The sequence below is a fragment of the Elephas maximus genome, chromosome 22, assembly GCF_024166365.1.
Source record: "Elephas maximus indicus isolate mEleMax1 chromosome 22, mEleMax1 primary haplotype, whole genome shotgun sequence".
NCBI lineage: Eukaryota > Metazoa > Chordata > Mammalia > Proboscidea > Elephantidae > Elephas > Elephas maximus.
In genome coordinates, this window is record NC_064840.1 from 49,615,832 (window position 1) to 49,642,299 (window position 26,468).

Sequence of the window (26,468 nt, forward strand, 5' to 3'; positions counted from 1 at the left end):
TTTAATAAGTTTAAAATTATTAGTGTATCTACATTCCTCCAGAATTCTAAATGCCATAAAAACTCTTTAAGTATGATTTCTTTCTCCCAATGCCTTTAATATTCTTGCTTAATCTCTTTGTTTAGGCTTATTTTTAGTTTTTATCTTTGATATTCTGAAAGTGTTTTACAATGTTATGTTTTGTTTATTTATCATCCTTTAATTTCTGAAAAACATTGCTCCATTTGGTAGTGCAAATGGTTAAGCATTTGACTAGTAGCTGAAAGTTTGGGAATTCGAACCCACCTAGAGTTGTCTTGGAAGACAGGTCGGGCCATCTGCTTCCAAAAAATTACAGCCTCAAAAGCCCTGTGGAGCAGTTCTACTCCGCACACATGGGGTCATCATGACTCAAAATCAGCTTGACAGCAACTAACAACAATTCCTGGAAAATTCTCAGTATTTGTCTCTCAGTTTTTATTCCTCATCCAATCACCTACTTTCTCTCATTATGGATTTTTTTTGTTCTGCATCTCATGTCTTTTATCTTCCTTCCATAGTTCCCAAATCTTCTTTTGTCTGTGGCCCTTATATGGTGACTTTCCCAACTCCTCCATTCTCCAATTCACTAATTCTTTCTTTTTATGTGTCTAATATTATGTCTGAATCTTTTAAAGATACATATCCTTAATAAACATGTGTATGTACTTTTTTCTTTTATAAATAGTAAAGTAGGTATTTTTCAAGTATACCTGTCCATTTTCCAGTTTTTCTTGCTCTTTTATTGTAATTTCTATTCATCTTTAAATTTTCAATAATTTGAAATATGTAATTGTATTTTAGAGAACAATCTGAAATATCATTACCATTTTTTTACCCAAGTAATGTGTACCTTCTGAATTTGTTTGCCAGCTGCACCCTCCCCCTGCAAGGCACCCTTGCAAGTGTGCAATGCTCATCTTTCTTCATAGCCACATGTAAAAAAAAAAAAAAAAAAAAAAACAGGCATAGCAGCACCTATGAAAATACCTCATAGGAGAGGGCACAGCTGACAAACAAATGCAGATGGTGTGCTTTGTGTAAAAAATATGGTAGATGATTTCCAGAAGGACATCATGCTTGATAAAGTAGAGGGTCAGTGAAAAAGAGAAGAGCCCTCAACAGGATGAATTGACACAGTGGCTGCAACAATGGGCTAAAATACAGCAATGGTTCTGAAGATGGCTTAGGACTGGACAGTATTTCATTCTGTTGTAGTGTTACTACAAGTTGGAACTGACAACAACATTCTCCTTTTCAGTATGACTCTTGCTTATGTGCCTTGTCTTATCTTGGATTGTTAAAGTGTTTGTAGGGCTTTTTTTTTTTTTTTTTTTAATGGGTTGACCCAATAGCCACAACAATGGACACAGACATACCGATTATGAAAATTACACAGGGCCAGGCAATGTTTTGTTTTGTTATTATGGGATGCCCATGAGTCAGAGTAGTTAGACTTGATGGCAACTAACAACAACAACAGCAGCAGCAGTTTCCCAGGTTTTTATGCTGAAAGTTTTGCTTGGCATTTCTGCATCACAAAAAATATTTAAGATCATGCCTCACATCTTTGCATTGCACGAGCTGAGGATTTTTTGTTTTCCCATGTGTAACATGTTTCCTGTCCCTGGTTACAGGCAGACAGAAAATTTCCTTTCTCATTTGCAGTTTTAGTGGGCAGAAATTTCTAGCTCCTTTTTCAGGGTTGGGGCAGTCCTTTTTGGCTCTGGGCATCGTGCAGAGGACTTATTTCCAAATCTCAGCCTTGTGGAGCCTTGAGGTCCCATTTTTTGTTCTTAAGGAAGTTTAATCTCCCAACTCCCAAGTACTATATCTGAAATCTATATATTGTGGGCCACCAAGTTTTAAGAATTTTACTTGCATTCTGACAGGACTTTTCTCCTTCATTCTTAGCACGTGGAAATTTTTTGTTTTCATTTGACCTCATCTGTACATTGTTAACATATTTTCAATTTTTATATTTTGTTCAGAACTTTTATACGTTCATAGTGGGGAGGGGGATTCTGTTTCAGCTTCATTTGCCATAACACGAAAGAATTCAATACTCACTTGTATAAGTCTGTTTTGGGAAGCTAGAAACAGAACTCTGAAACCTAGATGGAACTCTCATTAGAATACTGTTCCTCTTTGTTAGAATCACAATTATATTTTCCTAAGGATGACTGAAGAGCAAAATGTTCATCTGAAAACTCACCACGCTGTAGTCAGCAACGATGAACAGTTCAATATGTTTTTCTTTATGGGTGCTCTGGAAATTTATGGAAAATTTAATGAAGTATGATTAACATTTATCATCTTAACAGTTTAAGTAAAAAAAAATACCGTTTCAAAATAAGAAATATTAATGTTATTGATACAGGAAGGTGAGATACAAAAGTATATCTAATAATTCTATGACTTTATCCAAGTAAGACTCACTATGTTATTAAAAGATGGGGTCTTTTACACCAGATTTTAATAAACCTGAGGTAACATCCCATCTGTGACTATTCTTTCTTTGTTTAATCTTTCAGGTAAGATAAAGGTAATAAATAATTGTGAATATGGTTTTTAGCATTTAGTTCTTTTACTAAGTTAAACAGAAGCTCATGTTAAAAGCCGCTCTCTATACCTGAGAGCTAAAACATAGAACTGACTAATGGGGTTGCCTGCATCACTTCTACTTCTTCCCCTTCCTCCCGACTCCTAATTACAATAGTCTCAATTCCAAGACAACGTGTAGAAATGTTGCAAATTATAGGCCTTTAATTTTTATAAAACACCAACACAAGGAAATTCCTTTAAGTTTCTAGCTTTCAGTGTACATGCATTGATTAATATTCTCTCAGTAAAAATCAGAAGCATGTTGCTCAAAGATTTGAATTAAGTCTTTGTTTTGTGGAGTAAGTAATCATTCCGTCATGGATCTATTCATTCGACAAACATACATTAAGCATCTGGTATGTTTCAGACACTGTCCTGAATATGGACTGTGCCATTGGGAGGAGGATGAAGAGTCATGGACCTTACAGGCTAACATCTGGTGGGGATTTAAGGAGAAATGAAGTAGTTGCATAGAAAACATAACTCAGAGAGCTCTCATGTGCAACCACCACACCAGAAATTCAATTTGTTATTGCCATTAATTCTCTTTACCAAGTTAGAACATTTGGCTTGATGAAAAGAGGAACATGGTTTATCATCACCACCACCAACTCCCAGGAACATAGAAGGGAGGGCAATATCTAGAACAGGTTTCAGAACATTTCACTTCTTGTTGTTGCTAACCAGTTTGACCTTAAAGCTGTAAATCTGTATGTAGAATTTTAGAAGCCCCCTTTCCTTGATATTGGTGGACCAAACTTAGATTTACTGTAAGAATGAATGTTCTCTACATAGATAACAAAAACAAAAAATAAATGGACTTTTCAGGGTTCAGAAATAAAGAGTCAGACTTAGAGTAACATGGACACTTCATTAGCTGGGCTTATATTCTGTCTCTCCAGACCATAAAAGACATAACAGGTATTTTGCCTGGGGAAATACGATTTAAATGTAAAACACTCACTTCCATTTCATGGTTTTCTGTTGATTTGGTATCGGTGCTTGGAACAGTTTTCCTGGTAAAATTGAGCTCTGCACAGGAGTAATTGGCAGCATACTGCACCTTCGGGTTATATTTGAAGACCAAATGTTCACCCTCATCTGTGTATTTCACTGGTTCAATGAGGTACCTTTGGTCATGTATTCTGAAGAATCCCCTGTGGAAATTGAGAATCCAAATTATATTCAAGATCTGTAACTACTTCATCCTTTCTTATTGATTTTCCTTTTCAAGAAAGGGAAACTACAGAACAACCAGAACACAACTACTGAGAATGTTGAAACGTTGTGAAAAATGTAACTCATGTCACCGAACAACTCCTGTAGAAACTGGCAAATGGGGACCTAATTTGCTGTGTAAACTTTCACCGACAACACAACAAAATGCTATTTCAAAAAAGAAAGGGAAAACACCAGGCCAAAGCTTCACTAGCATGTAGCCGGTGCTCTCGGTGGTAAAGAATGTGATGACATGTGGCCTTTGATGCCATTAGTAACTTTTTCTAAGAGTCAACTCCTCTGGATTTTTAGAAGTTAGATAGCCAAATCTCTACTTTGAAAAATAGGTAGAATGGTAATTCCTGACCTGTGGATGTGGACCCCCAGTGGCCACCAGAGTTCTCACAGGTAATTTGTGAATACATTAATAGTAGACTAAAAATATGAAAGTAAAAATACTATTATGGGGTAGTTTTGTCATTAAAGGAGTCCTCATTCCTTAAAAGATTCGGGACTACTCAAGTGAAGCCATCATAAAGGCAGACAGAAGTTTCTTTTTCTTCTCCCCTTTGCCTCCCCAAGTCTTCCTCCTTCCTCCTTGAGGCCAAGATCTATAGAGAACTATAGGTTTTGTCTCTTATCTTTTAGTTTCAGAGACTGGACACGTTGCCTGGTTTAGTAAAAACCTTTGAAACACTTTTGCATAATGGAAATTCACAAGACTGGAAGACACAGGAGGCCTGGTTTTTGGATTCAGTTATAACATAAGAAAATTGTATGTGCTGGAACAATTCTCTGATTTCAGTATCCTGGGCTATAACATGAGAGCGCTGGCTAGATGATTTCTAGAAGTCTTCTCACTCTGAATCCTACGGTCCTGTACTACAAAACTCCTCTTACTTAGTGTGGTTTATTAGACATCTTTCCCTCAAGCAAGAACATAAATCAATGGGCCAGAGCTGATACTCATTTCTTTTTCTTCCCCCATTAATTTTTCTATTTACTATTTACCCTGGTGGTGCAGTGGTTTAGAGCTCAGTTGCTAACAGAAAGGCTGGCAGTTTGAACCCACCAGCTGCTCCATGGGAAAAAGTTGTGGCAGTCTTCTTCCATAAAGATTAAAGCCTTAGAAATCCTATGGGGCATCTCTGTCTTACAGGGTCACTATGAATCTGTAACGACTCAACCGCAATGGGTTAAGTGTTAATAAAAGGTTAGAAGTAAGGTGAATGTCTTTGAAAATCCACAGAAAAACTCATAGAGGAAATAGAAAGACTCTCCATTACCTCAGACCATTACATGTGCTGATACTGACAGCGGAATCTAATTCGTGTATGATGGATCCTTGGTAAAAACAATGATCCTAAAGTGGATAAAGAGGCTATTAATACAAGTATAAATATTGACATGATCTAAATATTAATACAAGTATTAGTTGGTAAATATTTCTGTTCAGAGTGCATCAGCATTTCATTTGGATGAATTTCATTTACATTAATTCATTGATTGTATTCATTTATTTGGAAAGAGTTGACTGTTTTAGAATACTTTTTGAAACATTGTATCTTAATTGCATGATTTCTTTTTGTAGCTCAGTATATGAAGTCTTCACTCTAGAATTTAACAACCATAAAGCTCAAAAATGTGACTCTTTTCCTTAGAAATATCATTTCTTTAATCCATCCAAAATTCTATATCAAACTCAGCTTCCTGAGCTAATATTACAATTTTTCCTAGCTGCCTGTGAAATCAAGCCCAGATTCTTGATGATCTCTATAATTAGGTCTCACTCTTCAACCATGTCCCCTTGCACCTTTCTATCCTGTCTCTCTCTGCTTCAATCAAGCAGTATCTTTATTATTCCCAAGTTGGCAATTTGCCAATGGTGATTCCATTAGGTAATTACTCTTCCTAACATTTCCATCTTTTTAACTCCTACCTATCTGTTACACCTCCCAGGTCCTCCAAGGACCTCAGACCTTCACAGGCCAATCCCCTTCCTCTGCTTAAAGGCATGTTACCTGGTTTTCCTTCTGTCCTATTTTATAAAGATTACATAATGACTTAGAATTTATAGAAGTTGACAGATGCCTTAAGTAGATAAAATTTAAAAACTATACTTTTAATAAGAAAGAGTAATACTGGCTTTGATTAGAAGGGTGCTGAGAGCTTGACCTCGGAAGGGGAATGAAGGTATAAAAATAGACTCTGTATCCTATGAGTAGGAATTGACTGGACAGTTTGGTATCCACTAGAAAGGGATAAATGAACAAAGATTTATTTGAAGAATCAAGAAGAAGCTTCAATACTGGTGCATCAGAAGGACTGGGCAAGGAGATATGAATAAAATAAGGGTCAATTAGAGGAAGATTTTTTAATTGTTTTATGCCTTTAGGTTTTATCTATTTTGGTGCATCAGAAGGACTGGGCAAGGAGATATGAATAAAATAAGGGTCAATTAGAGGAAGATTTTTTAATTGTTTTATATCTTTAGGTTTTATCTATTTAGTGTGATACAGCCTCATCGGTGAGCCTTGTACTTCTTTGATGTCCTGCTTCAGCCTTCCCCCAGAATTAACACCAGTCATTACCAAATAAAAATACATTAGCAATCACTGAATTGCTTATTAAGCAGTGATCAGCTTTCTTTTAGGCTCAAAGGACCACATCTTTTATTATAGGATTATTGAGTTAGGATAATCAATTCAGGACTCATTTTCTAATGTAGTGCTTCCTGAAGCTGCTTGCAAAGCTAGAGTGCAGTTTCAAAATCAAACCAGGAAATAATATTTTCAGAAAAGAATAATAGGAAGTTTCCATAGGATACCATGACCTGAGGATGCCTGGTGACCTCCTCTCCTTTTGTAGAAGAGTAGGTTTCACTGTAATTTGAGGCTAGGAGCTCCCTGGAAAAGAAAACAGAAAGGTAGTGACATTTATTCCTTCTACAAAGCTCACCAGTCAAACCAGTCATGTAAAGGAGGCACCTCCAGGCTGCTTTCAAATCTCAGCAAGGTTCTCTTCTCCAAAAAATAGATAAGCAAAAACAAACTCACTCATATGAAAAGCCTATCTAGATTTCATGGTTTGATAAATACTATGAATAGGCAGAAAAAAATTCAAGCAATTTTAGCAAAACAGTGCTTTAGGAAGAACTCAGATCAAGTGGAATCTAAGCGAAAATCTCTTGCTTAGTAATTTAAATTCTTTTAAAGCTCAAGCTTATAAAGTGCCCATAATATATGAGTATCTGACTTTAAAACTTCAGTAGAATAATAAAAAGTAAAAACCTCATTAATAAAAAAGTCTCTTGCCTTCACTGCCAAAATTAATGTAAAAATCTGTGAAATATATACATATATTTATATATACTAACCCCACAGTTACATTTATTATATAAAAGCAGTATGCATTAATTATAGCAAATTTAGAAAATACAGGAACATACAGAACAAATTATTCTGAATCCCACCATTAAGATATAACCACTGCTAATATTTTCATATAATTTTTTATACTCTCACCAGTTGATAAAACAAATACAACCCCCCCAAAAAAAAAACTCGATAAAAACAGAAAATCTAAAAAATCCCATCAACTACCTTGATTTAATTGTTATTTATAGAACACTACACCCAGAAACTGCAAAATACACATTTTTCAAGTGTACGTATTATATTCACCAAGTTTGACCATATCTTTGACCACAAAGTGAGTCAAAATAAATTTTTAAAAAACTGACGTCATCAAAGCATATACTCTATCAACAATGAAATTAAATTTGAAATGAATAACAGAAAGACACCTACCTCCCAAATATTGGACACTAAATAATACTCTTCTAAATAATCCATTAGGCAAAGAATCTGAATATATTTTGAACTGAGTTGTAATGAATACACAACATTTAGAGGAAATATTATAGCTTAAATACTTTAAACACTAAGGAATCAGTGAAATAAACAAATAATAGAAAAAAATAATTAATAAAGCCAAATTTTAGTTATTTGAAAAGATCAACAAATGGACAAACCCCTTTAGACTGATCAAGAAAAAAAGGAAGACTTTAAGTTGCCAATATTAGGAATGAAAGAAGGATTATCACTACAATACTCCAGAATTTAAAAAATAGTAAGAGAATTATATTGAACACTGTCATGGAATGAATTGCATTCCCCCAAAATATGTGTCAACTTGGCTGGGCCACGATTCCCGGTATTGTGTGGTTGTCCTCCATTTTGTGATCTGATGTAATTATCCTCCATTTTGTGATGTGTTATAAATCCTAACCTCTATACATTTATTACTACACATTAATGAGGCAAGATCAGTGTGAAGTATATCTTAAAGAGGGTGTCTTAGTTATCTAGTGCTGCTATAACAGAAATATCACAAGTAGATGGATTTAACAAAGAGAAATTTATTCTCTCACAGTCTAGTAGGCTACAAGTCCAAATTCAGGACATCGGCTCCAAGGGAAGACTTTCTATCTCCATAGGCTCTGGACAAAGGTCCTTGTCATCAATCTTCCACTGGTTGAGGAGCTTCTTAGGCACAGAGACCCCAGGTCCAAAGGACACACTCTGCTCCCAGTGCTGCTTTCTTGGTAGTACGAGGTCCCCCTGTCTCTCAGCTCACTTCTCTCTTTTATCTCTCAAAAGAGATTGGCTCAAGACACAATCTAATCTTGTAGATCTCATCAACATAACTACCACTAATCCATCTCATGAACATCTAGCAATAGGATTTACAACACGTAGGAAAATCTCATCAGAGACAAAATGGTGGACAACCACACAATACTGAGAATCATGGCCTAACCAAATTGACAGATATTTTTTGGAGAAACAATTCAATCCATGAGAGAGTCACATCTTCTATCTTACAAGAGATAAAAGGAGAGAGACGTGAGCAGAGAGGAGAGGGACCTCACTACCACCAAGAAAGAAGAGCTGGGAGCAGAGTGCATTCTTTGGATTGGGAATTCCTGCGCAGAGAACTTCCTCGGCACAGGAGACGCTCAATACCAAGATACATGGACATTTCCAAGGGTCACTGGACCCATGGATGTTGGCAGGAGAGAAGGACCTTCCCCCAGAGTCAACAGAGAGAGGCAGCCTTCCCCAAGCTGGTGCCCTAAATTCAGACTTCCAGCCTTCTAAACTGTGACAGAATAAATTTCTGTTTGTTAAAGCCATCCACTCTTTGGTAAAGCCATTCTGTTATAGTAGCACTAGATAACTAGGACAAATGCTTTATGTCAAAAATCTGACAACTTAGACGAAATGAGCATTTTCCTTAAAAACAATGCAATTTAAAAGTGGCAGAAAATTAAATTGATAATCTGAATAACCCAATATCTATAAAAGAAATTGAATTGGTTATTAACCTCTGCACCCTCCACATATACATGAACACCTTCAAGATGGTTTCATTTGTGAATTCTGTCAAACATTAGAAAAAGAAATAGCATCAATTTTTTTTGGCCAGAAAATCAATGCATTTAATCAGGACATTCTTGCTTCAGTACAAGAAGAATCAGTAGGGGAGAATGACAGCTGGCTATTTACAAAAATCCGAAGTGAGTTCCTCAAATGGAGTAATGAAATTGAAAGGAGTTTCCAGGACGGTGAGTTTGAGGTCCCGTTGTGAACCTGGGGTGTTGGGTTCAGACTGAGGCAGTAGAGGGTGGTCATGCCATTGGTGTGGATGCTGGAGTGAGGAGTTAGTGGGCTGATGCCCGGCAGAAGCGTTGCTGTTTGCTTTGTTCCACATCACTGGACTGCACCCAGAGAGCATCGGGCACTGATTTCAAAGGACACCTTCCACGCAGGATACCTGGTTTCTTCCCATCGAGGCACCTCATGCAGCCACCGCCAGTCTGTCCATGGAGGCTTTATATTGCTATGATGCTGAACAGGTTTCAGTAGAGCTTCCAGACTAAGATGAACGAGAAACAGGCCTGGAGATCTACATCTGAAGATAGCCAATGAAAACTCCATGGATCACAACGGTTTGAGCCAAAGCTGATTATGGGGATGGAGCAGGACCAGGCAGGACTTCCTTCAGTTGCGCCTGGGGTTGCCCGGAGTCAGGGGCCTACTTGACAGCAGCTAAAGACTAAGGAAATGATATATCGACCAAGGATAAAGCCCCAGGGCAAGGAACCTTTATGTAGGTTTGCTTTTACTCACACGACTTGATTCAGGAGTCCAGTTGGTATCAGCGGACCAGAAGTTCAAATCCGCAGTTCACCATGGCTTTGAGAAATAAATATGGACAATAAATTAAGTGATTTGTTGTTGTTAGGCCACATCCTTGAGTGCATAGTTTCTTGGCAGAGGGCAGCGAGGACGGGATGGGTTAAATAACAGAGCCCCTTGTTGGGAGAACAGTTAGGAAGCACTGTGCTCATTTCTGGGGCAGTCACATGCTACATCTCCACCCCCTCAACCCCATTCCATGCTAGGTCCAGAGAGCAGATGGTGGAGTCCACTGTGTGGGTCTGTCCGTTTGGGGAAGGATCACTCTGTCCCTCTCAAGGAAGTCAAGTGTCTTGGCCTTCCAGCAATTCCTTTATGATTGCTCAGTCAGCTTATTATCATGAGGACTCATGGCAAGCCCCCTAAGACAAATAACCAAAGAAAAAACTGGGCAAAGGGCTGGAATGGACGTTTCTCCAGTGAAGACATTCAAAGGGCCAATAAGTACACAAATAATGCTCAACCTCATTAGTCTTTGTTGTTGTTGTTAGGTGCCATCGATTCGATTCTGACTTATAGCAACCCTATAGGACCCCATAGTAGAACAGTGCCATAGGGTTTCCAAGGAAAGGCTGGTGAATTTGAGCTGCTGACCTTTTGATTAGCTGCCAAGTTCTTAACCAGTACAGTATCAGGGCTCCAGTCTTTAAAAAAAGTGCAAATCAAAGTCACAGTGAAATGCTACTTCATAACCACTAGGATGTTTGAATTAAAAAGTTAGAGAATAAGAAGTGTCGGCGAGGAATGGTGTCCCAGACCTGCACATACACAGGTGAGAATTTCCCAGCCAAGGTCAAACTAGGCTGGTTCAATACTTGCTGTTTTGGTATTTGTGAGAACTTTATAGTCCATAACTACTGTGGCTAATGTGATGAGTTCTTTGGTAAAAATCAAATTTGATTTCCAACATTTCATTCTCAAGTACCTTTTCCAGACTATGTCTTACTCTGTGTATCTGGTTATGTTGTCCTCCGGCATCATACTCTGGCTTTGCCTTTGGTTCCTTGAGATTACAAAGGATGTTTATCCTGAATGCTTTTCTTCATTGCAATCCCTGAATTTTTTTTTTTTTAACTTTTATTGAGCTTCAAGTAAACGTTTACAAATCAAGTCAGACTGTCACATATAAGTTTATATACACCTTACTCCATACTCCCACTTGCTCTCCCCCTAATGAGTCAACCCTTCCAGTCTCTCCTTTTGTGACAATTTTGCCAGCTTCCAACTCTCTCTATCCTCCCATCCCCCCTCCAGACAGGAGATGCCAGCACAGTCTCAAGTGTCCACCTGATATCATTAGCTCACTCTTCATCAGCATCTCTCTCCTACCCACTGTCCAGTCCCTTTCATGTCTGATGAGTTGTCTTCGGGAGTGGTTCCTGTCCTGGGCCAACAGAAGGTTTGGGGACCATGACCGCCGGGATTCCTCTAGTCTCAGTCAGACCATCAAGTCTAGTCTTTTTATGAGAATTTGGGGTCTGCATCCCACTGATCTCCTGCTCCCTCAGGGGTTCTCTGATGTGCTCCCTGCCAGGGCAGTCATCGGTTATAGCCAGGCACCATCTAGTTCTTCTGGTCTCAGGATGATGTAAGTCTCTACTTCATGTGGCCCTTTCTGTCTCTTGGGCTCTTAGTTATCATGTCTTTGCCCACTTCTTGATTGGGTTGTTTGTCTTTTTGTGGTTGAGTTTTGACAGAATCATATAGATTTTAGACATCAGGTGCTGGTCGGAGATGTCATAGCTGAAAATTCTTTCCCAGTCTGTAGGTGGTCTTTTTACCCTTTAGGTGAAGTCTTTAGATGAGCATAGGTGTTTGATTTTTAGGAGCTCCCAGTTATCTGGTTTCTCTTCATCATTTTTGGTAATGTTTTGTATTCTGTTTATGCCTTGTATTAGGGCTCCTAAGGTTGTCCCTATTTTTTCTTCCATGATCTTTATCATTTTAGTCTTTATGTTTAGGTCTTTGATCCACCTGGAGTTAGTTTTTGTGCATGGTGTGAGGTATGGGTCCTGTTTCATTTTTTTGCAAATGGATATCCAGTTCTGCCAGCACCATTTGTTAAAAAGACTATCTTTTCCCCAATTAACTGACACTGGGCCTTCGTCAAATATCAGCTGCTCATATGTGGATGGATTTATATCTGGGTTCTCAATTCTGTTCCATTGGTCTATGTGCCTGTTGTTGTACCAGTACCAGGCTGTTTTGACTACTGTGGCTGTATAATAGGTTCTGAAATCAGGTAGAGTAAGGCCTCCCACTTTCTTCTTAAAGAAATAACATCAATTTTTAAAAAAGCACTTTAAAAAATGTAGTGGAGGGAACACTCCTCAACTCATTTTATGATGCCAAATCTTAATATCAAAATCTGACAAAGACATTATAAAAAATGCTAAAAATATAGACCAATATCTATCATCAACGTAGTTGTAAAAATCCTTAATGGACTATTGAGAAATTGAATACAGTACTATATTTTTTAAAAAGTACAATAAACAAATAGGGTTTATCCCAGGGATACCAGGATGGTTTAACAATGGAAAACAGATCAGTGTAAATCACCAAATTGTCATTTCAATGGATACAGACAAAGCACTCAGCAAACTTCTCAGGGAACTTTCTTAATCTGATAAACCACATCAAGGACAAACCTACAGGTAATGTCATATTAATCACTCAATGTCTAACACTTTCCCCTTAAGATCAGGAACAATGTAAGGTTGCTAACTCTTACCACTTCTACTCAAATTGTACTGGAGGTCCTAGGCATTGCAAGAAAGAAAGAAATGATCAGAAAGGAAGAAGTAAAACTCAATATTTACAAATGGTATTGTTAATTAAAAAAAAATATTTTATTGAAGTCTCAAGATCCAAGGTTACCATTTTAAAAGTCTATTGTATTTTCACACAGTAACTGAAAATAATAGAAAAATGAAATTAAAAAAAGCAATTGTGTTTAAGGAGCACAATATTAAAATATTTAGAAATAAATTTCTTGAAAGACACACAAGAGCTCTACACTGCACACTAAAAACATTGCTGAAAGAAATTAAAGAAAACCTAAATGTCTGTAGGAACAAAGCATGACAAATCGATATTATTGGGATAAACATTCTCTCCAAATTCATCTATAATTCAATCAAAATTCCAGCTTTTTTTTTGCAGAAATTGACAACTTGACTTTAAAACTTATATGGAAATGCAAAGGACCTAGAATAAACACATGATTCTGAAAAAGAAGAATAAAGTTGGCAGAGTTCTAAAGCCTGGCTTTAATACTTGTTCTAAATCTACAGTAATCAAGGCAGTGTGGCACTGAGTTAAGGATTGAAAAATAGATGAATAGGACTGATTAGATTTGTCAGAAATAAATCCATGCTTAAATTGTCATTGGAGTTTGGTCAAAGGTGTCAAAACAATCCAATAGCAAAAGAAAGTAATTTCAACAAAATATTCTGGAATAATTGGCCTATACATTTGTAAAAATACAAACTTCAACCTCTCCTTCAAGCCAAACACATACACACAAGTTCAAGATGGTAATAGATCAAAACTGAAAACTAAAACTACGAAAAGTTTAGAAGAAAGTATAGAAGAATATCTCTGTGACCTGCAGGTAGGCAAATGTTTCTTAGGTCACAGAGTACAAGAAACACAAAGGAAAATTTTGATATATTAAAATGTCTTTGGGCTAGAAACTTCTACAGATAAGAAAATGTCTGAAAAACTCACAGACTGAAAGAACATATTAGCAAAAGTTATATTTGTCAAAGGGCCGGTTGTACAAAAATCTCCAACTCAATAATAACAAGACAATCCAATAAAAAATGGCTGAAGATTTAAACAGGTAGTTTACAAAAGAAAATATACAAATGACCAATAAACACATGAAAAAGTTTACAACAGGGAAATGCAGACTAAATAACAATTAAATATTACCACAAACCCATCGCTACAGCTAAAATTAAAAAGACTGACACCACCAAATGGTGGAGAGGATTTGGAACAACTAAAATTCTCATATATTGCTGGTTGTTGTTGTTGTTAGATGCCATCGAGTTGGTTCCGACTCATAGTGACCTTATGCACAACAGAACAGGAAACACTGCAACGTCCTGCACTATCCTTAAAATCACTCTTATGCTTAAACCCATTGTTGCAGCCACTGTGTCAATCCATCTCACTGAGGTCTTACTCTTTTTTGCTGACCCTCTACTTTACCAAACATGATGTCCTTCTTCAGGGACTGACACCTCTTGACAACATGTCTAAAGTATGTGAGATGTGGTCTCACCATCCTTGCTTCTAAGGAGCATTCTGGTTATTCTTCTTCCAAGACCTATTTGTTCTTTTGGCAGTCTGTGGTATATTCAGTATTCTTCTCCAACATCATAATTCAAAGGTGTCAATTCTTCGTTGGTCTTCTTTTCTCATCATCCAGCTTTCACATGCAGAGGAGGGGATTGAAAACATCATGCCATGGGTCAGGTGCACCTTAGTCTTCAGGGTGACATCTTTGCTTTTCAACACTTTAAAGAGGTCTTTTGCAGCAAATTTGCCCAATGCAATGCATCATTTGCTTTCTTGACTGTTGCTTGCCTGGGTGTTGATTGTGGATCCATGGAAAATGAAATCCTTGACAACTTCAAATTTTTCTCCATCATCATGATGTTGCTTATTGGTCCATTTGTGAGGATTTTTGTTTTCTTTATGTTGAGGTGTAATCCATACCGAAGGCTGTGGTCTTTGATCATTAGTAAGTGCTTCAAGTCCTCTTCACTTTCAGCAAGCAAGGTTTTGCCAACTGCATAACACAGGTTGTTAATGAGTCTTCCTCCAATCCTGATGCCCCGTTCTTCTTCATATAGTCCAACTTCTCAGATTATTCGCTCAGCATATAATACATACATACAGTTTGAATAGGTATGGTGAAAGAATACAACCCTGATGCACACTTTCCTGACTTTAAGGCATGCAATATCCCCTAGTTCTGTTCCAGCGACTGCCTTTTGATCTATGTACAGGTTCCTCAGGAGCACAATTAAGTGAACTGGAATTTTCAGTCTTCATAATGATATCCAGAATTTGTTATGATCCACACAATCGAATGCCTTTGCATAGTTAATAAAACACTGGTAAACATCTTTCTGGTATTCTCTGCTTTCATCCAGGATCTATCTGACATCAGCAATGATATTCCTGGTTCAGCACCCTCTTCTGAATCCTGTTGAATTTCTGGCAGTTCCCGGTCAATATATTGCTGCAGCAGCTTTTGAATGATCTTCAGCAAAATTTTGCCTGCGTGTGATATTAATGATATTATTCAATAATTCCCACATTTGATGGAATTACCTTTCTTGGGAATAGGCATAAATATAGGTCTCTTCCAGTCAGTTGGTCAGGTACTTGTCTTCCAAATTTCTTGGCATAGATGAGTGAGCACTTACAGTGCTGCATCCACTTGTTGAAACATCTCTATTTGTATTCTGTCAATTCCTGGAGCCTTATTTTCCACCAATGCCATCAGTGTAGTTTGGACTTCTTCCTTTAATACCATTGGTTCCTGCTCATATGGTACCTCCTGAAATGGCTGAAGGTTGACCAATTTTTTTTTTTTTGAAATAGTGAAATATTGACTCTGTGTATTACATCCATCTTCTTTTTTTTTTTAATAATTTTTATTGTGCTTTAAGTGAAAGTTTACAAATCAAGTCAGTCTCTCACATATAAATTTATATACACCTTACTCCCATTTACTCTCCCCCTAATGAGTCAGTCTGCTCCCTCCTTCCAGTCTCTCTTTTCGTGGCCATTTTGCCAGTTTCTAACCCTCTCTACCCTCCCATCTCCCCTCCAGACAGGAGATGCCAACACAGTCTCAAGTGTCCACCTGATACAAGTAGCTCACTCTTCATCAGTATCTCTCTCCAACCCATCGTCCAGTCCCTTCCATTTCTGGTGAGTTGTCTTTGGGAATGGTTCCTGTCCTGGGCCAACAGAAGGTTTGGGGACCATGACCACTGGGATTCTTCTAGTCTCAGTCAGATCATGAAGTCTGGTCTTTTTGTGAGAATTTGGGATCTGCATCCCACTGTTCTCCTGCTCCCTCAGGGGTTCTCTGTTGTGCTCCCTGTCAGGGCAGTCATCGGTACATCCATCTTCTTTTGATGCTTCCTGAGTGGTTTAATATTTTCCCCATAGACTCCTTCAATATTGCAACTCAGCTTGAATTTTTTTTTTCAGCTCTTTCAGCTTGAGAAATGCAGAGCGTGTTCTTCCCTTTTAATTTTCCATCTCCAGGTCTTTATGTATGACTTTATAATATTTCACTCTGTCTTCTCAAGTGGCCCTTTGAAATCTTCTGTTCAACTCTTTTACTTCATCATTTCTTCCTTTTGCTTTAGGTACTCTACTTTCAAGAGCAAGTTTCAGAGTCTCTTCTGACATCCATTTTGGTCTTTTCTTTCTTTCCTGTCTTTTTAGTAACCTCTTGTTTTCTTCATGTATGATGTCCTTGCACAATTCGTCTGGTCTTGGGTCATTAGTGTTCAACGTATCAAATCTAGTATTGAGATGGTCTCTAAATCCAGTTGGGATGTTCTCAAGTTCATACTTTGGCTCTCATTGACTTGTTCTAATTTTCTTCAGTTTCAACGTGAACTTGCATATGAGCAATTGATGACCTGTTCTGCGGTCAGCCCCTGGCCTTGTTCTGACTGATGATATTGAGCCTTTCCATCGTCTCTTCCAACAGATGTAGTCGATTTGATTCCTGTGTATTTCATCTGGTGAGGTCCTTGTGTATAGTCACCATTTATGTTGGTGAAAAAAGGTATTTGCAATGAAGAAGTTGTTGGCCTTGCAAAATTCTATAGTGCGATTTCTGGCATTATTTTTATCACCAAGGCCATAATTTCCAACCACTAATCATTCTTCCTTGTTTCCAACTTTTGAATTCCAATCTCTAGTAATTATCAATGCATCCTGGTTGCATGTTTGATCAATTTTATACTGCAGAAGTTGGTAAAAATCTTCAGTTTCTTCATCTTGGCCTTAGTGGTTGGTGTGTAAATTTGAATAGTAGTCGTATTAACTGGGCCTCTTTGTAGGCATGTGGATATTATCCTATCACTGACAGCATCATACTTCAGGTTACATCTTGAAATATTCTTTTTGACAATGAATGCAACACCATTCCTCTTGAAGTTGTCATTCCTGGCATAATAGACCATATGATTATTGTCTGATTCAAAATGCCCAACACTAATCCATTTCAGCTCACTAATGCCTAAGATATAGATCTTTATTCATTCCATTTCATTTTTGATGACTTCTAATTTTCCTAGATTCATACTTCGTACATTCCACATTCCAATTATTAATGGATGTTTGCAGCTGTTTCTTCTCATTTTGAGTAGTGCCACATCAGCAAATGAAGGTTCCAAAAGCTTGGCTCCATTCACATCATTAAGGTCAACTCTACTTTGAGGAGGCAGCTCTTCCCCAGCTGTCTTTTGAGTGCCTTCCAAAGTGAGGGACTCATCTTTCAGCACTATATCAGACAATGTTTCACTGGTATTCATAAGGGTTTCACTGGCTAAGTCTTTTCAGAAGTAGACTGCCGGGTCCTTCTTCCTAGTGTGTCTTAGTCTGGAAGTTCAGCTGAAACCTGTCTGCCATGGGTGACCCTGCAGGTATTTGAATACTGGTGGCACAGCTTCCAGCATCACAACAACCCACAAGCCCCCACAGTACAATAAACTGACAGACACATGTGAGATATTGATGGTAAGATGGTAGTTATGTAAAATTACACAAGCACTTTGGAAAAGAGTCTGGCAGTTTCTTATAAAACTAAACATATACATACCCTATAGTGCAAGAACATCACTCCTTGGCATTCAATTCACCAAAGAGAAATGAGAACCTATGTTTATAAAAAGACTTGTACAAGGATTCTCATAGAACTTTCTTCATGACAGCTAAACACTGGAAACAACCATGGTGCCCATCAATAAGAAAATGGATAAATACACTTCATTTATATTTATACAATGAAATACTTCAAGAAAAATAAAAGAACCATACTTCTGATACATGTAACGGCATAGGTGAATCTCGATAACATTATACTGAATTAAAAAAGTCTTACACAAAACAGTATGACCAATGTGATACTATTTATAACAATTTCTAGAACAGGTAAATTTAATTTATGATGAGGAAAGAGACAAGATATATGGCTGCCTCTGTTGGCAGGGTTTGACAGGAGTTGATGAGGAGAAGCATGAGGAAAATTTCTGGAGTGATGGTTCTGTATTTTTGTAGATGCTTGGGTAACCCAGGTGCACAAATTTATTGAAATTAAATGAATGTACACTGAAGATTTCTGTATTTCGTTGTATGGAAAACGTACATCAAAAGGAAAAGCTAAGAAAAATTAAACTCTAGTGATATGAAATGGGCTTGCATTAGACAAATAATAATTCAGATTACATATAAGTGGCAATAACTTGAAAAAGTCACTTCCTTGGTGGTCTTTACAAAAAGTAGAATACTATAGACTACTAAATCTGTAAAATGTTGAATCATGATAGAACTTACCTTGTTCTCAAAAGGTGAAGTATTAAGGTTTTTCTATTTAGCTTTAATTCATACAACAATTCTTCTTCATAAGTTTCCTGCAAAACAATATCCATTTTGTGTGTGTCTGGGTGAGTAGTGGAGTGAAGGGGAAAATCACAGGTCTCCCACAGCCCTATAAAAGTAGTCTTTGCAGGAAAAAATGATAAATACTGATAAAGCTGAATTTATAATGGAGCCAATACTGTAAGGTAGATTTTACTTTCAAGTTATTTTCAAGTTATAAACCTTCGATGGGCCTTTTCCTAATTATAAAACAAAATAAAATGGAAAAATGCATATTTCCCTGTCATCCAGATTTTTACCATTCATTATATTTCCTTGCTGTCTCAGCAATTTGAACCACCAGCTGCTCTGGAAGAAAAAGATGTGACAGTCTGCTTCTGTAAAGATTACAGCTTTGGAAACCCTCTGGGGCAGTTCTGCTCTGTCCTATAGAGTTGCTATGAATCAGAATCAACTTGATGGCAACAGGCTTGGTTTTTAGTATATATATGCATATATACTGTATACTCTTTGGAAGGAAGTCACTATATGCAGCCCACACTTAAGGGCTGAGGAGTTATCTAGCTCCATGAAAGGGCATGTCCATATAACTTATTCAGAATTCTGTATGTAAGATTTTTCTATTCTTCCTCCTACCCTATTTATTTATTCAATCATTTATTTATATCAGTATGGTCTCATGGATATTTATTTTATACTTTTGGTTATAATATACTACATTATCACATTTTTTTGCTCAGCTTATCCCAGTTTTGACTATTGGGAGCTCTTTCAGTTGACTCCTGTGAACATTGGACATATGCCCAAAGTTTTGTTTTTTGAGTACTTCTCTACTTTCTAGCTCTAAATGATGCTCCAGTTTCATCTTCTATATTCATAATGGAACATTTTAATATCAACCTTGATTAAGTCTTAAGACAATAAATGGCAGAAGAGACCACCATGAAAGAAAACCAAAATGAGTGGTGGAAAACTGGTTTTGCTCCTTTAGCTAAGTTCCAACTTTAACCAATACAGTGGTTTGAGTAGGTGAAAAAGAGTTGGAGATAATTTATTTGTAAAGAGAATTATTGGAGAAATATAGTAAGACATTATTTCCACATGGGAGTGGATAGAAATTTGCTATTCTATTGTTTCAAGCCAAGGAAAAAAAGGTGCCAATGGAACCATTTAGAAAGTTGGAATTTTTCTTACTTATGACTGAAAAATCTAAAATGTGAGAAACAGGAAGCCTGGTTATTCTAATGGTAGAGGAAAAGAGAGTTGCTGCCTTGGCAAAGATTTGCACTCCCAGAGTTTGTTGGAATTAAGTACCCCTTTACTTATTCTTCATGGGTCAAATTAAAAACCTAATGCTTAAAATGCAAGTGCCTAATGATAAATAGGTAAGTAGAGGGTCAGCGAAAAAGAGGAAGACCCTATACGAGATGAATTGACACAGTGGCTACAACAACGGACTCAAACACAGCAACAATTGTGAGGATGGTGCAGGACTGAGCAGTGTTTTGTTCTGTTTACGTAGTGTCGCTATGAGTCAGAAGCCACTCTACCTAACAACAACAACAATGGTAAATATGTGGAGTCTTTGGCTAGTGCAAAGAGTCAAGAGCTAGACTACTACAGGAAATGTTGATTCAAACCCACTCAGAGGCACCTCATAGACGGGCCTAGCGATCTGCTTCCAAAAGATCAATCATATGGAGCAGTTTTACTCTGCCCACATGGGTCTCCATGAGTTAGAACACCCTGGATGGCAACTAACAATGGTGATAAATATTAAGGGCATTCATCTAGTTATTATAATAGTGGGAAAATGAAAACAACCAATTTTTTTTTTTTTACTATTTGTGTGTAACCTATTTTCTACAATAAAATTTATTACTTTTCAAAATAACGTATTAAATGGTTTGAAATTTCAATTCCTGAATAAAAGCCTTTGTAAACGACAAGTCAAGCAGACCTTTTTGTTCCTGTGAAAGTTGCCCAGATTTATTGCAAAATCTGGAAAGTAAACCAATCTACACATCCGATTGCGAGGAAAGTAAAATGCTCAGAGATTACACTTCATGAACACCAGCTCAGAACAGATGGGATTGCCTTAATTCAGCCTGGAAATGGGGCACAAGCTGTTGGTAGAACTTACCAACATGTAAACTGTAAACTTAAAAGAACAAAAACAAAACAAATCCATTGAATCAAGTCAATTCTGACTCACAGCGACCCTATAGGACAGTGTAGAGCTGCCCCATATGGTTTCCAAAGAGTGGCTGGTGGATTCAAATTGCTGACCTTTAGTCAGTGGCCAAAAGCCTAACCACAGCACCACCAGGGCTCCAGAAAATGGTACCCCATAAAACCTGAAGTCAACTGTGAGGTGAGTTCTGCTTACTCCTTTTTGTTCCCTAATCTATGGTGGGATTGTTTTCCCCCGACACATCCTATAAAGTGAAGAGAAAAATTGAGACTCCTTTCTTCTTTTTGCTTTTGAGTTGGAGGCAAATGCAGCTTTCTAAATGTCATGGGAAAGCAATAAAGCTTAATATTCTGTCAAAACCTGTACCTGTATGTCGGGATCATGGGCGTGCCCAACATCTCGCTTCTGTACCAGAGGGAGCTTTTTAGGATAAACCAGTTCTTGACCCTCTACTCCAAGGATTACCTTTTCTAAATGGAAAAATAAGAATGAAAATACAGTTGGCATTAACACTTATTTACACTGAATGAAAAACAGAATTGTTCTCAGAGTTTGCTTACTCCCAATTGGCAGCACGCCCAACAACAAGGAAGTATTATCAGCCTTACAATTATAGTCAGGGAATTTGCAACTAATATTCACAAATTAGGAAAATACAAGAAAAGCCAGAAAGTAGGCAAGTAAAATAAAATCAGTCTCTCAGCTTCTTCTACATTTGTACCTTGTTCTTCAGTTGTCACCTTACTCTCTTAATGCCTGTCTCTGGATTCTGCCTCCCAGGAAAGCCTGTTTCAATGTAAATTACTGAATTTTATCACCCAGGGATGTTTGCATCTGAACTTTTAGCTACCAAAGATAAATAAAAGACTTTTTATCTTTAAAGGCATTTTAGGTCCTTTGAGTTAGTTGTAGTCCTTGGGTGGAGCAAAAGGTTAATGGGTACTCTGCTGCTGACTGAAAGGTTGGAAGATCGAGTCCAACCAGGGGTACCTCGGAAGAAAGACCTGGTGATCTACTTCCCAAAAAATCAGTTATTTAAAACTCTATGTATCACAGTTCTATTGTGACACATGTAGGGTCACCATGAAATGGAGTAGACCTGACAGCAACTGGCAAATGGAAAGAATTAGTGCTAAACATAATCTTCTACTTAGTTCCTATCAAACTGGTAGTCATCTGTGAGATGAGCTCTGCTTAATTATGGTATGGTAGTTAAAGAGGGAAGGAGCCCTGGTGGTGTAATGGTTAAGCACTTGGCTGCTAACTGAAAGGTCCACAGCTTGAACCCACCAGCTGCTCCGCAGGAGAAAAGACCTGGTTAAAGATTTCAACCTAGAAAACTCTGTGGGGCAGTTCTACTCTGTCCTATCAGGTCGCTATGAGAAGGAATCAACTCAATGGCACACAGCAACAGTAGTTAAATAGTGATATAAAGGAAAGGATACAGACTTTCTGTAGTCTGCCTTGAGTTTGATTCAAGGTTTTAGCAGTTTCTTACCAGTATGACCATGAATAGCATATCTACTTTTTCTGATCTGTAAATATCAGTCTTAATTTCCTTATGTATAAAGTGGGGGATAATAATAAAGACTTAAAAATCCTAACATAAAAAGTGGCTAATGGCTAGCACAGTGCTGACTACATTGTAGGAACTAAGTAAATTTCCACTCCTTCCTCCTTCTTACTGTGGATCAGAGTGTTTTAAGAGTCATGTAGTATTTCATGGAATCATAGAACCTCAAGGTGAGCAATAAAGTCACCTGAGCCCTATGCTATTTTATAATGTCCTCACCAGCATCCTTGAAGTGGACCTCAACTGCACCAACAGGCAAGTATTCCATTTTCTTTCTGTATTTCTCTGATCATAGATTGTCCCACAATTTTAATAGGTTCATCTGAAAACTCTCTATGTAGTACCCTTGATTGGTGCTGATGTTCTTACTCTACACTCTGGAGCTACAAAGAAGAGATCTAATTTTCTTCTGTATGATGGTCTTTTGAATGTGCGGGGACAGCTCTTTTGCCCACACTTGTCCCAAATTATGACGTTCCAAGCTTCTTTAAATGGTACTCTTTCAATTGTGTAATCTCATGTTTGAATATGCATGAGAAACATAACCCTAGCCCTTGAAGGTAAATGATAGGTGAAGAGCACTGACTTTTAGACTAGTAGCTCTCCAGAGAAGGTATTGAGATTCTCCCACATAATCTAGCCTCTTCATGTTGATGAAGATCTGAACCTTCATACATACCATATGATTTGGTGAGGGTTGCAAGACCATTTACAAGATAAGTCAACACAGAGATGGACTCAGATCAGGGATGTTTTTTCAATCGGTCACTACAGCCCCTTCTAACTCTTAAATTCTATGGCTCAGACCACAGTACTGTTCAGAATACCATTTTAACTCAGAAGAAAAATGTATACATTGTAATTATTTCAGTTCTGATCATTTCTGAGCCTTTAAATTAAAAACAGTAAGAAATCTCCCAGTGGACACTTAGATTTTTCCAAAGCGTTAAGAGTGGGAGGATATTTTTTACACATATTTCTTTTCTTTCAGAGTTGTTGTGTGTAGTTGAGTAGATTCTGACTCCTAATGACCCTATAGGACAGAACAGAGCTTCCCCATAGGGTTTCCAAGGCTCTAATCTTTTTTTTTTTTGGTGAAATACAGTAGTTATTTATTTATTTTTATTGTACTTTAGATGAAGGTTTACAGAACAAACTAGCTTCTCATTAAACAGTACAAATATTGTTTTATGACATTGGTTAACAACCCCACAACATGTCAATACTTTCCCTTCTTGACCTTGAGTCCCCTATTACCAGCTTTCCTGTCCCCTCCTGCCTTCTAGTCCTTGCCCTTGGGCTGGTGTGCCCCTTTAGTCTCACTTTGTTTTATGGGCCTGTCTAACCTTTGGCTGAAGGATGAACCTCAGGAGTGGCTTCATTACTGAGCTAAAAAGGTGCCATAGTAGGGGCCATACTCTTGGGGTTTCTCCAGTCTCTGTAAGTCTTGTCTCTATCAGTAAGTCTGGTCTTTTTTTATGAGTTAGAGTTTTGTTATACATTTTTTTCTACTCTGTCGCAGACTCTATTGTGATCCCTGTCACAGCAGTCAGTGGTGGTAAGCAGGGTACTATCTAGTTTTGCTGGACTCAGTCTGGTGGAGGCTGTGGTAGTTGTAGTCCATTTCCATTAGTCCTTTGGGCTAATCTTTCCCTTGTGTCTTTAATTTTCTTCATTCTCCCTTGCTCCTGAAGGGGTGAGACCAGTGGAGCATCTTAGATGGCTGCTCACAGGCTCTTAAGACCCCAGACCAAAGTAGAATGTAGAAAATTTTCTTTATAAACTATGTTATGCCAATTGAGCTAGATGTTCCCTGAGACCATGGACCCCACAGCCTTCAGCGCCGTAATTTGGCCCCTCAGGGAGTTTGGATGTGTCTATGGAGCTTCCATGACCTTGTCTTGTACAAGTTGTGCTGGCTTCTCCAGTGTTGTGTACTGTCTTACCCTTCACCAAAGTTACCACTTATCTATTGTTTATTTAGTGTTTTCCCATACCCTCCCCTTTCCTCCCTTGGAACCATCAAAGACTGTTTCTTGTTGTGTGTAAACTTTTTCATGAGTTTTTGTAGTAGTGGTCTCATACAATATTTGTCCTTTTGTGATTGACTTATTTCACCCAGCATAATGTCCTCCAGATTTATCCACGTTGTGAGATACTTCACAGACTCGTCATTGTTCTTTATCGTTGAGTAGTACTGCTTTGTGTGTCTGTACCATAATTTGTTTAATCATTCATCTGTTGATGGGCATCTAGGTTGTTCCCATGTTTTTGCTATTGTGAACAATGCTGTAGTGAACATAGGTGTGCATATGTCTACTCATGTGATGGCTCTTATTTCTCTAGGATATATTCCAGGGAGTGGAATTGCTAGATCATATAGTATTTCTGTTTCTAGCTTTCTAAGGAAGCACCATATTGTTTTCCAAAATGGTTGTACGATTTTGCATTCCCACCAATAGTGCATAATAATTCCAATCTCCCTGCAACCAAGGCTGTAATCTTTATGGAAGCAGACTGCCATATCTTTCTCCAGTAGAGTGGCTGGTGGGTTCCAACAGCCAATGTTTAGGTTAGCAGCTGAGCACTTAACGACTGTGCTACCAGGTCTCTTTTCTTTCAGAAAAGGGATCGAAATCTCAAATATTTAAAATTTCAAAATAAGTAAAGTGCTATTCTCAGATATGCAGACATATTACCCAAATGTCTGTTCCAAGCAGTTCCTAAACCGCACAAAGTTTGGTAACGAAAGAGTGAGAATTTTTGGCTGAGCAGATGCTGCAGGAAAAATAGAAAATACATAGTCTTTGTCTATACTGCAATTATTTTTAATCTAATTTAATTTAAAGACAGTAATTAAACAGAACCTTCACCTCAAATTTGCATACTCTGTTTTCAGAGAGGGGAAGCAAGTCACAAGAAAATAAGATGATCATATTTGATCCAAAGAAAGTGTTTTTTCCATAGTTTTAATCTAATCAGGTATATCTTCAGCATCTAGAGTTCTTAAAGTAATGAATACTCAGCATATTGGTTCCTTTTATAATTATCTTCAGTAGCAATTGAGTTGGAAACAAGCAAACAAACCAACAAAAAACCATGTCTATATCTCCCAAATCAATCAAAAACTTTAATCAGCCAACCCGCTTATAAATCAAAATTTTAATGAACTGGTCTCTGCAGTCTCTACTTTTTTGCAGGCATATCACAACATCAGTTACAATCCAACACAGTGTTAATATGGAATTAATTACTGGTGAAGACGAAACCTTTTTTCCCCCTGCCATCCACATTTTCTTTTTTTACGTTTAGTCTTACACTTAATTTTATCCAATTGTAAAGACCCTGCCACACCGTTAAGAAAGAGGATTGGCAAGGCTACTCTTGTCGGGATGGTCACAGCAAAATCATTAATGGATATTTCTTATTTTTATCATTTACAATTTAAACTTTGTGATGAAAGTGATATGACCTCATAGTACAATAACAAATTCCTGATGAAAACATTAAAACATACCTTTAAACTGAGAAAGGAATAAAATCATCAAAAGTATACATCCGGGAATCATTCTGAATGGCTCTGATAGAAGGGGGGCACATGTGCTTGAGAAAAGATGTGCACAGTTCTTTCTTCTTGCTTCCAGGGCAAGGATAAAGAAGGTGACCAGGTAGATAGGTAGTTTTGATCTAGCACAAGGAAATGGGCCTGGATCACACCACACAACTGCTTTTGACCTTGAGGCTAAAAGCTAGAGGGTGAACATCAAGTACTAATTAAGGGTAACCAATGAGGCAGTCGTAGTGGAGGTGGCTTGGGCGTAGATTTCTATTTCATATCTAATATAAATATGACTTCCAGGTGTATTACTATTCAAAAGTTTGAAAAAAAATCATGAGAGTCTTACAAAATATTTTTTCCCCACACACGCTCACTTTAATTTATTTCCTG

At 37.6% G+C, this 26,468-nt stretch overlaps 1 protein-coding gene across 1 annotated transcript in view; it reads right to left on the bottom strand.

Annotated features, from left to right (window-relative positions):
* The window catches only part of ADAM7 (ADAM metallopeptidase domain 7), an 89,588-nt gene extending 63,500 nt beyond the window's left edge, over positions 1–26,088 (bottom strand). The window contains exons 1-7 of the mRNA XM_049865495.1: positions 26,037–26,088; positions 21,313–21,416; positions 18,708–18,784; positions 6,668–6,746; positions 5,127–5,203; positions 3,587–3,779; positions 2,234–2,287 (exon numbers count right to left, since the gene is read on the bottom strand). Of these exons, the coding sequence (XP_049721452.1) occupies positions 2,234–2,287; positions 3,587–3,779; positions 5,127–5,203; positions 6,668–6,746; positions 18,708–18,784; positions 21,313–21,416; positions 26,037–26,088 (636 nt within the window). The remainder of the gene's footprint in view (positions 1–2,233; positions 2,288–3,586; positions 3,780–5,126; positions 5,204–6,667; positions 6,747–18,707; positions 18,785–21,312; positions 21,417–26,036) is intronic.
* Between the last annotated feature and the right edge of the window lie 380 nt (positions 26,089–26,468).